Consider the following 15,848-nt stretch of genomic DNA (forward strand, 5'->3'; position numbering starts at 1 on the left):
TTCTTTTAGGAGAAAATAGTCAGTGGTCAGAGGTGAGAAAGAATGGTTTCCTACAAATAGTAGAACCAGTTTTATGGAAGTAAAAAGTTCACTGGACAACTTCCTCTTGTTGACTATTTTAAAATTCAAAATGCTGTTTATTATCAGCTTCTGTCAGCTTTTACTGGAATCGCTCATCCCTTTATCAAGCATTGATTGAACACCTACCATGTGCCAGGCACTGGACTAAATGCCAGTGAAAAAACGATGAGGAAGACACTGAATTAAAGAGTCTGCTGTTGAGTGGGAGAGACAGGCATGCCCAGGGCGGTAAAGTGGGAAGTATGAGGATGAGAGTAAACTCAACAGACTTTACCTGGTGTTCCCAGCATTCCTACAGCACAGCACCCAGACCTACCAGGCTTCCTGGCTTTAGAACAGGTTTGCAACACCTCTGTTCTCCACCTTCTCCCTTCTACAAGTTCTTCTTCCTTGCTTCCAACTTTGAGCTTTTAGGTACAGGTCTGCAGGGGATATCCATGCAACACGATCTTCATGCACTTCCATAATCATTTCCTTAGAATATAGTCCTAGAAGGAGAATTTCTGGGCCAAAATGGATGCAAAATATATTCAATCTTTTTTTCTTTTAATATTTATTTATTTTGGCTGCGCCGGATCTTAGTTGTGGCACGCAGGATCTTCACTGTGGCATGCGGGCTCTTCATTGCAGCATGTGGACTCCTTAGTTGTGGCATGTGAACTCTTAGTTGTGGCGTGCATGAGAGATCTAGTTCCCTGACCAGGGATCGAACCCAGGCCCCCTGCATTGGCAGTGTGGAGTCTTACCCACTGGACCACCAGGGAAGTCCTCAATCTTTTGCTGCATGTTCCTAGATTGCCAAAAATGTGGTTAATCCACACATCTATCTGCTCTGTACAAGAGTTCCCATTTCCACTGCCTCATCAATGGTTGTCATTCTTTTTTTCTTTAAATATAAACCCAGTTTTAGGTGAAATGGTATCTTGTTTTAATTTGCTTTCTTTACATTACTAATGATGTTATAGAAAATAGACATTCCCCATGATGCTATCACTGAATACCACCACTATTATCATTCTGCTGTACCTATTTTTTCAATGCTTTATTATATATTTTATATATTTGAATACATAATATACATATGATATTCTGCTTTTTTTAACCCTATGACAGTATCATCAGCATTTCCCCCTACATTTCCTTAGAGTCCTTATAACCATTATTATTATTATTATTATTATTATTATTTATTTATTTATTTTTGGCTGCTTTGGGTCTTTGTTGCTGCACATGGGCTTTCTCTAGCTGTGGCGAGCAGGGTCTACTCTTCATTGTGGTGCGTGGGCTTCTCGTTGCAGTGGCTTCTCTTGTGGAGCATGGGCTCTAGGTGTGCGGGCTTCAGTAGTTGCAGCACGCAGGCTCAGTAGTTGTGGCTCACGGCTCTATAGAGCGCAGGCTCAGTAGTTGTGATGCACGGGCTTAGTTGCTCTGCAGCATGTGGGATCTTCCCGGACCAGGGCTTGAACCCGTGTCCCCTGCATTGGCAGGCGGATTCTTAACCACTGCGCCACCAGGGTAGCCCATAACCATTATTTTATTTTATTTTTTTTAAACATCTTTATTGGAGTATAATTGCTTTACAATGGTGTGTTAGTTTCTGCTCTATAACAAAGTGAATCAGTCATACATATACATATGTTCCCACATCTCCTCCCTCCCGCATCTCCCTCCCTCCCACCCTCCCCATCCCACCCCCCCAGGCGGTCACAAAGCACAGAGCTGATCTCCCTGTGCTATGCGGCATAACCATTATTTTTAATGGTTGTATACTCAGGTAGCTTACACACACATACTTTTTAAAAAAAAATTTGTAATTTCGATTCCTCTTTCCTCAAGAATACAGAAGTTGTTTCAATCTCTACATTTTAAGAAAAACTAAAGGTGGTAAATGATTTTACTCAACCACATCCATTGTTAACTTTCCACAGGAACCACAAAGCCTCCGAACTGGCCTAAGCCTGTCTATGAACTAGATGAAGAGGATCCAGGAAACAATGGCTTCATCAATGACGACTTCATTGTGTGGATGAGGACAGCCGCATTTCCCACTTTCAAAAAACTGTACCGCCGACTCCATCGAATAGAGCATTTTACTGAAGGCTTGCCTGCTGGTAGTTATAGTTTCAACATAACCTACAGTATCCTTTTATTCCAGTTTTCTTTCTGGGGATGAAGGAAAATCAGTGTCCATCTGGATACTAGTTGTTGAACTATTTCATTCTATACCTTTCTATTCACCAATCGAATCTATATATATGTAAAAGAAATACATATTTATCTTTTTTTAAAGATTATTATTTTTTTTAATTTTATTTACTTATTTATTTATTTATGGCTGTGTTGAGTCTTCATTTCTGTGCGAGGGCTTTCTCTAGTGTGGCAAGTGGGGGCCACTCTTCATCGCGGTGCGCGGGCCTCTCACTATCGCGGCCTCTCTTGTTGCGGAGCACAGGCTCAAGATGCACAGGTTCAGTAATTGTGGCTCACGGGCCCAGTTGCTCCGCGGCATGTGGAATCTTCCCAGACCAGGGCTCGAACCCGTGTCCCCTGCATTGGCAGACAGATTCTCAACCAGTGCGCCACCAGGGAAGCCCAATACATATTTATCTTATAGGCAGTACTGTCACTCCATCACCATATAGTTTGTCTCCACTTTATATATAATTAAATGTGTGTTGTTTTTTTTTAAAGGAACAACAGTCAGTAGCAGTATCAGGTAAGTAGGTATGGATAAGGAGGGAAGGGCTATTTCTGCCCCTGAAGAAAGATTATGTAACACTGGGCCTAGAGATCTAAAACAATGAGGAGAAGCCTGCCATATAGGATGGGATGACATGGAGGACCCTGGAAATAAAGAGAGAGAGGTTTACTAAGAAGTAAATTTGGAATATGGACTAAAAACAATGAAAACAGAGAGATTGTAGAACCTTTTATTTTAGGCAAAAGTAGCATAGACCAAGGGAGCCCTGGATTCAAGGGCAGGTTCCGTTCATCCAACCCACATGAGCCATGCTACAAGCTCTGCAGTGAGGATGCTGTGTTCTTCCTCTATTAGGTACGAAGCCAGCTAGCAGGAGCCAGTGCTTTGGTTATGGACATACGGTCCACATCAGGAGACATACTTTAATATGAGATTCTGAAATGTTTTCACTTAATTTAAAAATATAAATGTAACTCTTGACTTAAGAACAAAAAGGACTTAACTTGAAAATGACACCAAACACTATCTTTTAAAAATTATATATCTAAACACAATTTATACTAACTCTGGTCCTCAGACTTAGTTTTCAAGTCCCTTTCTGATTCTCCCCGAGGCAGAATTCTCTCAGAGGCAGGTCTTTCCAGGACTTGTGCACAGCTTTGAGACATCAGCCTGATTAGGCATCAGCAACCCCGTAGCATCTCAGGGCTACCGGCTGGGAGTTTTTCACGGGACCCCCAGCAGGCTAGAGGATCTGAACACCAAACTGTCTACCTCCTTTGTTTCTTTACCTCTCAGGGAGCTTGACTGAGAGATTCTTGGGTCAGTGAATAACAACGTGTGTTTCAGTTCAACGCTCCATCTTTTCTTCTTTTCTGTCCTGGAGCAAAGCGCAAATGTCTCCACTGTGAGAGGGGAGTGGGGACGTTCCTTGGGCAGAGATACCCCCACTGATGTGACACCATCTCTACCTCTCAACTTACTGCCTCCTTTTGTTTACTGACCAGGAGTATGGTTTGCCTTCAGCCATTACTTTAGCATGGTCCCTAATTCTAGTCTATGAAAAGGAAAACCAGAAATTGCTCTGTCTTGTACAGATCAAAGAGTAAGCCATAGAATATTACCTTCTGAATAGGATTTCAACCCCTCTCTCTCCCTCCTAGAAAATTTGAAAGTTGCTTGGCAATAGTCTCTCAAGTTGGACCTTCTGTTCCCATCAACTTTTTCTGTGATTGCCCTTACAAGTAAAGCAGTTATGGTAGCAATCAAGACACAGGACAAAAGCCCATCGTGTACTGCTGCCCTCATAATGCATTACAGTGAGTTTAGGGTTGAGGAGAAGACAGAGTCCATGCTCCGAACAAAGGAGACACTATTTCTCTGCTTGAAACATGCCTTCCTTGGGCATCTTCATTCACAGTCATATTTTAATACTGATAACTCTCAAATCTAAATCTTTAGCAAAAAACCTCAGTCCAGAGCTTGAGTCCTGTGCTTGCACCACCTGTGTTGAACCCTAGTGTGAGTATTACCCGTCCAGCCTCACAGCCTGGCTAATATGCAAGAGAACTAAGCCTGAGCTGCAGAAAATGCTACCACTTCTAAGGGAGAAAAGACCCGCTGTGTGAGGAAAAGACCCTCTTAAAGGAACCGTCAGGCAGCCGAGTTGAGATGGCGCCCAAGGACCTGGCGACAATGAGGAATTCTGTTGGAAAAGAAAGAGAACTAGCTTTCCTAACAAGTTTGTGCCTTTAAATAGTATGTTGCCAAGTGATTTGAGGCCTTTTAAGAGCTTTGCTGGGAAATGCAGTTGCTATGAGATGCCTTTATTTGTTTATTAGTTTGGTTTACAAAAGGCACCAGATGTTTAAAAACCTCAGGCCACATGCATGATCAAAATGACATCATTCAAACGCGAACGATAGCAGAGCCACTTCAAACACTTTCTCCCCAGCATTGAGGGATGCTGGCCATTTCAAAACCCAAATGAATGCACCACCTTTAGTTTTCCCACCAAAAAACGTTTTGCCATCTATCTCACTACTCTTTTTGCTCTTCACTCCTCTTGAAGAATTTTCCGTGAGGTAGGAATTCAGAACTTAGCCTATGAAGGACTTTAGCCTACCCTGGGTATCCTGATCCTTAAACGCAAATTTAGGTTTGCTGCAAAACCTATCAGTAGTCTTTTCATTTCCTTGGGTTAAGAAATTAACTATATTTGTTCACTAATGAGTTGTCTGTAAGTCATTCAGATCTATCTGTGTCAGAATTTCTTTCATAGATTACAACTATATAGAGGGAAGACTTGTTTTTACTTAATTTCATTCCAGCAAAATACAACATACTGCTTGGTAAAGATTAGACTATATGAAATTGAATAGTCAACCATTTTTTACCAACAAAACTAGCAGTATTATATGGTTCAGGACTTCCCTGGCAGTCCAGTGGTTAGACCTCCGTGCTCTCACTGCACGTTCGATCCCTGATCAGGGAACTAAGATCCCATGTGATGAAAAGCACAGCCAAAATAAATAAATAAATAAGTGTGTGTGTGTGTGTGTGTGTGTGTGTGTGTGTATATATATATATATATATATATATATATATATATATATAGTTCAACCTAATGTATTTAGGATATGTAGTGGTAGAGCTGAGAAGTGCTGAGACAGATCCTTAACAGGTTTTCTTTTCTTAGACTTTCCTGTAAACAGGTTCCGAGGAGAAAAAGCAGTTGTTCTTTCCACCCTGACATGGAGTGGAGGCAGTAGCCTTTTCTTAGGTCTCGCCTACGTGGTGACAGGAGCTGTGACCTGGTTAGCTTTCTTTTCCATGTTGGCAGTTCACTTGAGGCTGAAAGAAAGGAAAACGTTCTTCCTCCAGCAGTAAAGTCAGACTTTAAAAGGAAGAGCAGAAAACACAGAAATGGACGGTGAAGTAATGGAGCCAAAGATCTCAAAATGACTGGGATATTTCATCAAGGGGAACTGGATTGACTGACCAAGTTCAATCCCAGATAGATAAATAATGAGAGTTTCAGAGTGAAGAAAAAAAGAAGAAGAGGAGGAGGAGGAGAAGGCATAATTAGGTATAGTAAAATGTCCTTGGAATGGGGAAGATAAATCATCCTTGAGCTCTAAACCAAGTCTCGGGAATTTATTTGAAGCCCTTGTGCCTGAAAGTAGGTGAATGCCTAGGAGGGTGGCATCACCAGACAAGAGTAAGTAAACCTGGGGCCCCAAGATTAGGTGAATCCTTTTAACCATCAATCAGGCTCAGACCATGAGTCCTCATTGGCTGGTTGAAATTACAGACTCACCAACAATTTTTGAGCACTGAATTGAGCAATCAGGATGATTTTTGAAAATTGATTTATTCAATTATATATGAGTCAAAATGAAGTTTTCTCTACTAAGAATAAGCCAAGCAAAGGTTATGGCAGTGCCGTGAGCACCCACAATACATCAATACACCAAAAAGAAAGTCCAGGAATTTCCCTAAAGTTACCCATGTAGCCAAGAGGGAAGTACTGAAAGTAACTGATTCTCTTGAAAAGTGTACTCAGCATTTGAGGGCACAACACAATTCTAAAACTTACATTGGGATGATGTACTCTAGAATGCAGGTGATGACATGGATTTGTGATACTTGAATTATACGTGTCGAGGAAGCTTCTTAGGGTCCATCTTAAAAAGTTTTAATTCCTGGGCTTCCCTGGTGGCGCAGTGGTTGAGAATCTGCCTGCCAATGCAGGGGACACGGGTTCGAGCCCTGGTCTGGGAAGATCCCACATGCCGCAGAGCAACTGGGCCCGTGAGCCACAATTACTGAGCCTGCGCATCTGGAGCCTGTGCTCCGCAACAAGAGAGGCCGCGATGGTGAGAGGTCCGCGCACCGCGATGAAGAGTGGTCCCCACTTGCCGCAACTAGAGAAAGCCCTCGCACAGAAACGAAGACTCAACACAGTCATAAATAAATAAATAAAAGAACGTGAATTTCTAAAAAAAAAAAAAAAGTTTTAATTCCTGCTGAAGGTCACTTTGCAGGAGACTGAATGGCATACAGTTGACCCTTGAACAACACAGTGGTTAGTGGCACTGACCCCCATGCAGTCGAGAATCCACCTATAACTTTACAGTTGGCCCTTAGTATCTGTGGTTCTACATCCACGGATTCAACCAACTGTGGATCATGTAGTACTGTAGTAAGTATTTATTGAAGAAAATCCGTGTATAAGTAGATGCAGTTCAAACCCGTGTTGTTCAAGGATCAACTGTACTTGGTAAAGCTGCCAGGGCAAGAGACTCCATAGATCTGTATAACTACATAACCAGAATATTATACTTTAAAAAACATGTTTATATTATTTTATTTTTTGAGGTGGGGAAAGCTTTACTCTGTGATGACTCTAACAGCAGAATTTTGATTGTTAAAGAGAAACATAGTACCAATACATAGTTGTCTCTTTAGCAGGCAAGAAAGCATTTCTCTGTTGCAACTTTCTGCATTCACCAAATGGTCAAGTACTTTTCCAAAAAAACCAAAATGGTTTCAAGTACGAACCACTGACCTCAGGTGACCAGGTGTGGTAGGCTGAATAACGCCCCAGCCCACCTCCACCCAAAGATACCCACGTCCTAATCCCTGGAACCTGTGAATGTTACCTAGTATGCCAAAAGAGACTTTGCAGCTGTGATTAAATTAAGGATACTGATATGGATTATCTGTGTGGGCCCAATGTAATCCTAAGGGTCCTTATAAAAGAGAGGCAGGAGATCAGAAGAATGGGGGGAGGTGTGGCAGTGGAAGCAAGAGGTTGGAATGATACAAAGAAGGCCGTGGTCCAAAGAATGCAAGCAGCCTCCTCTATAGGCTGAAAAAAGCAAGAGACAGATCCTCCCCTGAAGCCTCTAGAAGCCCTGCTGACACCTTGATTTGAGAATTCTGACCTCTAGAACAGTAAGAAAATTAATTTATGTTGTTTTTAGCACTGAGTATGGTAATTTGTTACAGTAGCAATAAAAAACTAATATACTTGGCAATGCTCTAGTCATCTGAACAATTGTGGTTTCTTGAGCTTAGGGCAGAGAGGTAGGAAGGAACAGAGCTCACACAGGAACCAAACCCTGTGACTTCAGATGCTGGGCTCTTGCCCCTTCAGTCCACACTCAGTTATGGTGCTGATTGGAAAAAGGCAAGAATACATTTGTTACATTTCAATCCTGTTTGTCAGCTTATAAAATGCCATATTAGTCAAGGCTCTCGGAGAAACAGAACCAATAGGAGGTGTGTGTGTGTGTGTGTGTGTGTGTGTGTGTGTGTGTGTGTGTGTGTGAGTGTGTGTAAAGAGATTTATTTTCAGTAATTGGCTCACATGATTGTGGAGGCTTGGCAAGTGCAAAATCTGACGGGGGAGGCTAGCAGACTGGATGCTCAGGAAGGAGTTGCAGTTTAAGCCAAAAGGCAGAGACTTCCCTGGTGGCGCAGTGGATAAGAATCCGCCTGCCAATGCAGGGCACACGGGTTCAAGCCCTGGTCTGGGAAGATTCCACATGCCGCGGAGCAACTAAGCCCGTGTGCCACAACTACTGAGCCTGCACTCTAGAGCCCGCGAGCCACAACTACTGAAGTCTGCGCTCCTAGAACCCGTGCTCCACAACAAGAGAAGCCACTGCAATGAGAAGCCCATGCACCGCAACGCAAATAAATAAATTTATTTAAAAAATATATAATAATAATACTGTGTTGCAAATATCCTATGATATGGCTTATATGTGGAATCTAAAAAAAAAAAAGGGTACAAATGAACTTATTTACAAAACAGAAACAGAGTCACAGATGTAGAAAACAAACTTATGGTTACCAGGGGGGAAGGGGAGGGAGGGATAAATTGGGAGATTGTGATTAACATATACACAGTGCTATATATAAAATAGATAATTAATAAGGACCTACTATATAGCACAGGGAATGCTACTCAATACTCTGTAATGACCTATATGGAAAAAGAATCTTAAAAAAAAGAGTGGATATATGCATACGTATAACCAATTTACTTTGCTGTACACCTGAAGCTAACACAACATTGTAAATCACCTATACTCCAATAAAAAAAAAAAAATTTGGCCAAAAGACAGTCTGCTGGAACACCTGAAAGAATTGATGTTGCAGATGGAGCCCGAAGGCTGTCAGCTGGAGAATTCCCTCTTGTTCAGGGGAAGTTAGCATTTTGTACTATTCAGGCTTTCCATTCATTGCATGAGACCCACTCACATATGGAGGGCAGTCTGTTTTACGCAGTCTACTGATTTAAATCTGATCCAAAAACAGCCTTACAGAAACATCCAGAATAATGTTTGACCAAATATCTGGGCACCATGGCCCAGTCAAGTTCACCCGTAAAATTAACCATCACAGAAGGCATCTGTATTCACCAAGTAGTCAAGACTTTTCCAAAAAAGTACTCCTCATTTCACTTTGCACTAGAGTTGGTTCCGTGGAAAGCTCCTATACAAAACAAGTCTATCCACACCAGAAAATAAACTACTTAAGAAAAGTTAAGTGACTGGAATTTATGACAGAATGGAGGTGTCTTTCCTTTTTTCTGCTTCTCCACAAGTCATCAAGCCCAAAGCAGTTTATCTTTGTAAGACTCCTTCTTACCTGGCTATAAAAGATGGGCACCATCCTTCTAATCCTTGTTAGGGGAAGAGCCTCATCATTCACAATTAACTCCCCACCCACGATGGGGAACTTTTCTGGCTTTCTTTCTCTCCTGTTCTTTTTCTTCCTTCTCCCATCATCTTGCTCCTGTCTTCTTCCTCCACTTTTCTAACTCTTCATCCTTGTGCTTTTGTGAATAGGTTGGTGAAACTAGCCTTTCTTTCTCCAACTCCTGGCAACAGTTCTGGCGCAAGAAAAAGTGAGCATGAGATCAAGAGAGACAAAGAACAAAAATGTGAATAAATAAGAGCTTGTGAGTGTGTGAGTAGGTGTGAGTGTGTTCAGGCATTTGTGTGAGTGTGTGTGACTGTGAGTGTGACTGGAAACTATCGGGGTTTTTAAAAAATATTTATTTATTTATTTTTGGCTGTGTCGGGTCTTAGTTGCAGCACGCAGGATCTTTCTTTGCGGCGCGGGGGCTTCTCTCTAGTTGTGGTGCACAGGCTCAGTAGTTCTGGCACGCGGGCTTAATTGCCCTGCAGCATGTGGGATCTTTGTTCCCCCACCAGGGATCGAACCCACGTCCCCTGCATTGGAAGGTGGATTCTTAACCACTGGACCACCAGGGAAGTTCCACTATTGGGGTTTTTAGGTGCTTTTATTCAGGTGTATATTCTAAGTACATGCGCAGAGGCAGCAGGTAAAAAATTGGGTAGGATGAAATTATGGGTAAATAAAAGTAGAGTTAACCTTTATTTGACATTTAACTAATTAAACCCCTACCTTATGTGACAAATTCACAATGCCAAGGATACCAAAATGAGCCAGCTGAGGTCCTGCCCTCAAGGGACTCATCGCACACAGGTCTTTGTGTCCTTCCAATCCCACTTGCACAGCTTAGCATGGATCCCACACTCGCCTTACATGGTTTCACTTAGCTTCTTTAAATGTCAATCTGGCCTCCAGGATGGAAGAGAGAGTATGCTCCCTCAGGACAGCACCATCTCCCCACCTCCGAGTAAGATCCCAGAGCACCCAAGTCCACGCTGAGCACACAGAGGTGTTCTGAAGTTGATAAAACCCTAATCCTTCCCAGCCTGCCCTAAGGCCTTCCTCATGAAGCCTGGTTTTTCATCTGGTTTGTTTCATAGCAGAGGCTTTATTAACCAAATGTTAATATAGGAAAAACAGCTTCAGACAGCTGCTGGTGGTTTTCCTTCACAGGACGTCCAGCAGAATCCCACAGCGCCACAGCCTGCAGTTGTCAACATTTTTTTGTTCTGGATATTCCTAAGTGATAGAACTGCAGAGCAGATTTCTCTTGGCTTCTCCACTGGGTGCAACACAGGGAAGCCCATTCCCCTTTCTCGATGCCAGGAGTCACTCAGGCGCTCAGCCCAGGGTCCCTCCCCTCAGGACTGGTTCATGAGTCCGTTGCTAAATCAGCCTTAGTTTGGCAAATAAGCGCAGGCCTTTGAAGTCTTTATCACTACTGACCAGGTTTCAAAAACCTTCCTTCTCCTTTTACCTGTTTACAGTGTCAGTATTCTTTGACACTTCTTAAATAAATGAATTCTAGGCTGAGCCACTTTTTGTCTCCACTCCCCCTGCCAGCCCCCTTAAAATAGCTAGCTATCTGGTAAACAATTAGAAGAGAGGATGTAAAATTATGAGATTTGGATTGTAGTGACTCAGTAGCAAGAGAAGCTCATTTAGGCAGAAGAAAAAAAAACCTTTCCTGCAAAGGGTTGGGCTTGTACAATATCCCCATTCTAATCCTGTGGCGGTCAGTGAGATGACTCAGAGCCACTTCTGACAAAGTCTGGGGAGTGAAATATTGTCTTATACTGAATCTTCCTTTTTTGATTAGTGTGGAGCCTGTATCCTGCTTCCAGAGGCAGGATCCAGTTTTCTTATTCATTTTCACCGCAGTTGGAATGGAAAAACTGAAGTCATTGCTCTGATGGCAAGAAACATCTTGTGGCGCCCACAGAGCCAGCAGTCGGTGCAGACAGGCGTCGGGGTGCCTTTCGCCCCTTTTCTGTATGGAAAGAGCTGCACTCCACTGAAACAGATGATTTTTAGTGCAGGCTAACATGGCAGAAATAACTGACAATGTTGATTTTTTTCTTTTTTGTTTATAAAGATTTCTCTGTTTCTTATAATCAACATCTATGAATTGGCCATAAAAATATATTCCTCAGTTTGAGGTCAGGAACTTTCTTGAGAGGTCAGGGAGATTCCAAAATGGTTTGTGGAAACTAGAGCTGCAGAAATCCGAAAAGTAAGTTGGGGTGGAAGAGACAAGCAATGCCTTTGTATAGGGAAGCTGAGCAAATCTTTTGGATTTCCATCTTTCTTCTAAGGCTGAAAAATAAGGAAGGAAACCTGAAGGAGAGAAAGAGAGAAATGGACCAAAGAAATGAGGATGTGCCCAGCCCAGTTAGACATGCCCTACCCACATTACTGTGTTTAATCTTTCACAACAATGGGGTGAGGCAGGTCTGTTACCCTCCCAGGAGTCACTTCCTTTACGCTTCTTCTCTCCTGTCAAAGCCCACTTCACATGATAAATGTTAAAATGCTAGATACATACTTTGCCTTTGGGTAGGAGCAGCCAAAGGACCTGGTTCTGACTATGGTTAATAAGAGAAAGTCTGTTGGCAGAATTGGGAAAAGAAGAGCTCTCTTGTCACCTGCCTGCCCCCTGCTTCCTACATATGAATGCAATTGTATGAAGACATGGTGTCTGGAGCTGTAGCAGCCATCTTGCAACCAAGAGGCAAAAAATCTGAGGGCTAAAAGTTTTCATATGGAGGATGGTGGAATGGAGGATGGAAAGAGCTGGATTCTTTTTGTTTAATTATTTTTAATTGAAGTATAGTTGATTTACAATATTGTGCTAGTTTCAGGTGTACAGAAAAGTGATTGTTATATATATATATATATTTTGTGGTTGTTGTTGTTTTTTGATTATTTTCCATTATAGGTTATTACAAGACATTGAATATAGTTCCCTGTGCTTTACAGTAAATCCTTGTTGCTTATCTATTTTATGTATAGTAGTCTGTATGTGTTAATCTCACACGCCTAATTTATCTCCCCCTTTGATAACCATATGTTATCTTCTATGTCTGTAAATCTTCTAAGTCTGTAAGTCTGTTTCTGTTTTGTTTATAGATTCATTTGTATTGTTTTTTAGATTCCACGTATAAGTGATATCATATAATATTTGTCTTTGTCTGACTTACTTTGCTTAGTGTAGTATTCTCTAAGTCTATTCATGTTGCTGCAAATGGCAATATTTCGTTCTTTTTAATGGCTGACTAATATTCCATTGTATATATACCACATCTTCTTAAGTCAGTCATCTGTTGATGGGCACTTGGGTTGTTTCCAAGTCTTGGCTATTGTAAATAGTGCTGGATGAACATTGGGGTGCATGTATCTTTTCTAATCAGGGTTTTTGTCTTTTCTGAATATATGTCCAGGAGTGGGATTGCTGGATCATATGGTAGCTCTGTTTTTAGTTTTTTAAGGAACCTCCATACTGTTTTCCATAGTGGCTGCACCAATTTACATTCCCACCAAAAGTGTAGAAGGGTTCCCTTTTCTCCATACCCTCTCCAGCATTTATTATTTGTAGACTTGTTGATAATAGCCATTCTGACTGGTGTGAGGTGATACCTCATTATAGTTTTGATTTGCATTTCTCTAATAATTAGCAATGTTGAGCATCTTTTCGTGTGCCTGTTGGCCATCTGTATGTTTTCTTTGAAGAAATATCTGTTTAGTTCTTCTGCCCGATTTTTATTGGATTGTTTGTTTTGTTTTGTTTTTGGGTTTTTTTTTGAGCTGTATGAGTTGTTTGTACATTTTGGATATTAACTCCTTGTTAGTTGCATCATTTGCAAATATTTTCTCCCATTCTGTAGGTTGTCTTTTTGGTTTTTGTTGGTGTTTTCCTTTGCTGTGCAAAAACTTTTAAGTTTGATTAGATTTCCATTTGTTTATTTTTGCTTTTATTTCTTTTGCCTTGGGAGACTGATCTAAGAAAATATTGCTATGATTTTATGTCCAAGAATGTTTTGCCTATGTTCTCTTCTAGGAGTTTTATGGTGTCATGCCTTATATTTAGGCCTTTAAACCATTTTGAGTTTATTTTTGTATATGGTGTGAGGGAGTGTTCTAATTTCATTGATTTAAATGTAACTGTCCAGATTTCCCAACACCACTTGTTGAAGAAACTGCTGTCTTTTCTCCACTGTGTATTCTTACCTCCTTTGTTGTAGATTAATGACCATAGTTGTGTGGGTTTATTTCTGGACTCTCTATTCTGTTCCATTGATCTATATGTCTGTTTTTGTGCCAATACCGTGCTGTTTTGATTACTATAGCTTTGTAGTATTGTCTGAAGTCTGGAAGGTTTATGCCTCCAGCTTTGTTCTTTTTCCTCAGGATTGCTTTGGCTTTTGTGGTTCCATATAAATTTTAGGATTATCTGTTCTAGTTCTTTGAAAAATGTCATAGGTATTTTGATAGGGATTGCATTAATTCTGTAGATTTCTTTGGGTAGTATGGCTATTTTAACAATATTAATTCTTCCAGTCCAAGAGCATGGGATATCTTTCCATTTCTTGAATCATTTTCAGTTTCCTTTATCAACGTTTTATAGTTTTCAGTGTATAGGTCTTTCACCTCCTTGGTTAAGTTTATTCCAAGGTATTTTTTTGACACAGTGCTTTTTGTTTCTTTGGTTTTTTGTTTTGGTTTGGTTTGGTTTTGGCTGCACCATGCGACTTGCAGGATCTCAGTTCCCCAACCAGGGATTAAAAAAGGGGCCATGGTAGTGAAAGCCCAGAATCCTAACCACTAGGCCACCAGGGAACTCCCTGACAGTTTTAAATGGAAGTGTTTTCTTTACTTTCTTTTTTTGATATTTCATTGTAAGTGTAAAGAAATGTAACAGATTTCTGTATATTAATCTTGTATCCTGCTACCTTCATTTATTAGTTCTAATAGTTTTTTTGTGGAGACTTTAGGATTCTCTATATAGAGTATCACGTCACCTGCAAATACTGACAGTTTTACCTCTTCCCTTCCAATTTGGATACCTTTTATTTCTTTTTCATGTATAATTGCTGTGGCTAGGACTTCTAATACTATGTTGAATGGAAGTGGTGGGAGTGGGCGTCCTTGTCTCATTCCTGAATTTAGTGGGAAGGCTTTCAGTTTTTCACCATTGAGTATTATGTTGTCTGTGGGTTAGGCATAAATGGCTTTTATTATGTAGAGATTTGTTCCCTTTATACCCACTTTGGTGAGAGATTTTATCATGAATGGGTGCTGAATTTTGTCAAATGCTTTTTTGCGTCTATTGAGATGAGCGTGTGGTTTTTGGAAAGAGCTGGATTCTTCATGATATTGTTGAGACCACTGATTCAGTTCTGGAACTACCTACCTCTAGAGACTTTTTTATGTGAGATATTTTTTATGTGAGATATCTACTTTCAGCTGGATATTCTGTTACTTGAAGCCAAAATCATCCTAATAGATGAAATATGACTATTTTCATTTTACTGCACTAGATGTGTTTCACCTGACCAGAAAATTATATCGCTGATCACTGCATTGGAAACAAAGCATAGTTGCTTTTTTTTTTTTAAACAAAATAATTCACCTTTCTAAAAAATTAATTAATTAATTAATTTGTTAATTTTGGCTGTGTTGGGTCTTTATTGCTGCGCGTGGGCTTTCTCTAGTTGCGGCAAGCAGGGGTTACTCTTCGTTGCGGTGCACGGGCTTCTCATTGCAGTGTCTTTTCTTGTTGCGGAGCACTGGCTCTAGGCGCATGGGCTTTAGTAGTTGTGGCTCGCTGGTTCTAGAGCACAGGCTCAGTAGTTGTGGCGCACGGGCTTAGTTGCTCCGCAGCATGTGGGATCTTCCCGGACCAGGGCTCGAACCCATGTCCCCTGCATTGGCAGGCAGATTCTTAACCACTGTGCCACCAGGGAAGTCCCAAAGCATAGTTGCTTTATAAGCTGTTGGAAATCATCTCTTGTGAAGTTCTGTAGTTTTCAGCTTAATACATTTCCTCCTCACTGTCCTTCATGTGTGGATGATAACATGTAATAGTCCATGAAATGGCCATGTACCACAGGTAACCTATAGAATAGGTTAACCTTACATTCTGTTACTTCTTATGTCTTATGATCCAGTTGCTAAAAGATTGGCACCAGTCTTCAACCATTAGTCTTATAATTGGGCTAACACTCTTCCTAGCAGACTGATAGAAGTTCTGAGGCTGATACAACATATGAATCTATGATTATTCTCTCCTACCATGATGGTGATGATACCAGGTTCATGGTTTAGAATAGTTCTGTTATTCAGAATGACTGCT

General features: G+C 41.0%; 1 protein-coding gene across 1 annotated transcript in view; it reads left to right on the forward strand.

Annotated features, from left to right (window-relative positions):
* The window catches only part of LOC309628827 (cell cycle control protein 50C-like), a 33,297-nt gene extending 26,500 nt beyond the window's left edge, over positions 1–6,797 (forward strand). The window contains 4 exon segments of the mRNA XM_082392249.1: positions 2,010–2,219; positions 5,481–5,668; positions 5,672–5,717; positions 5,720–6,797. Of these exon segments, the coding sequence (XP_082248375.1) occupies positions 2,010–2,219; positions 5,481–5,668; positions 5,672–5,717; positions 5,720–5,778 (503 nt within the window). The 3' untranslated portion in view covers positions 5,779–6,797.
* The last annotated feature ends 9,051 nt before the right edge of the window (positions 6,798–15,848 follow it).

This window comes from Balaenoptera borealis (genome assembly GCF_965194805.1).
Source record: "Balaenoptera borealis genome assembly, chromosome: 5".
Classification (NCBI taxonomy): Eukaryota; Metazoa; Chordata; class Mammalia; order Artiodactyla; family Balaenopteridae; genus Balaenoptera; species Balaenoptera borealis.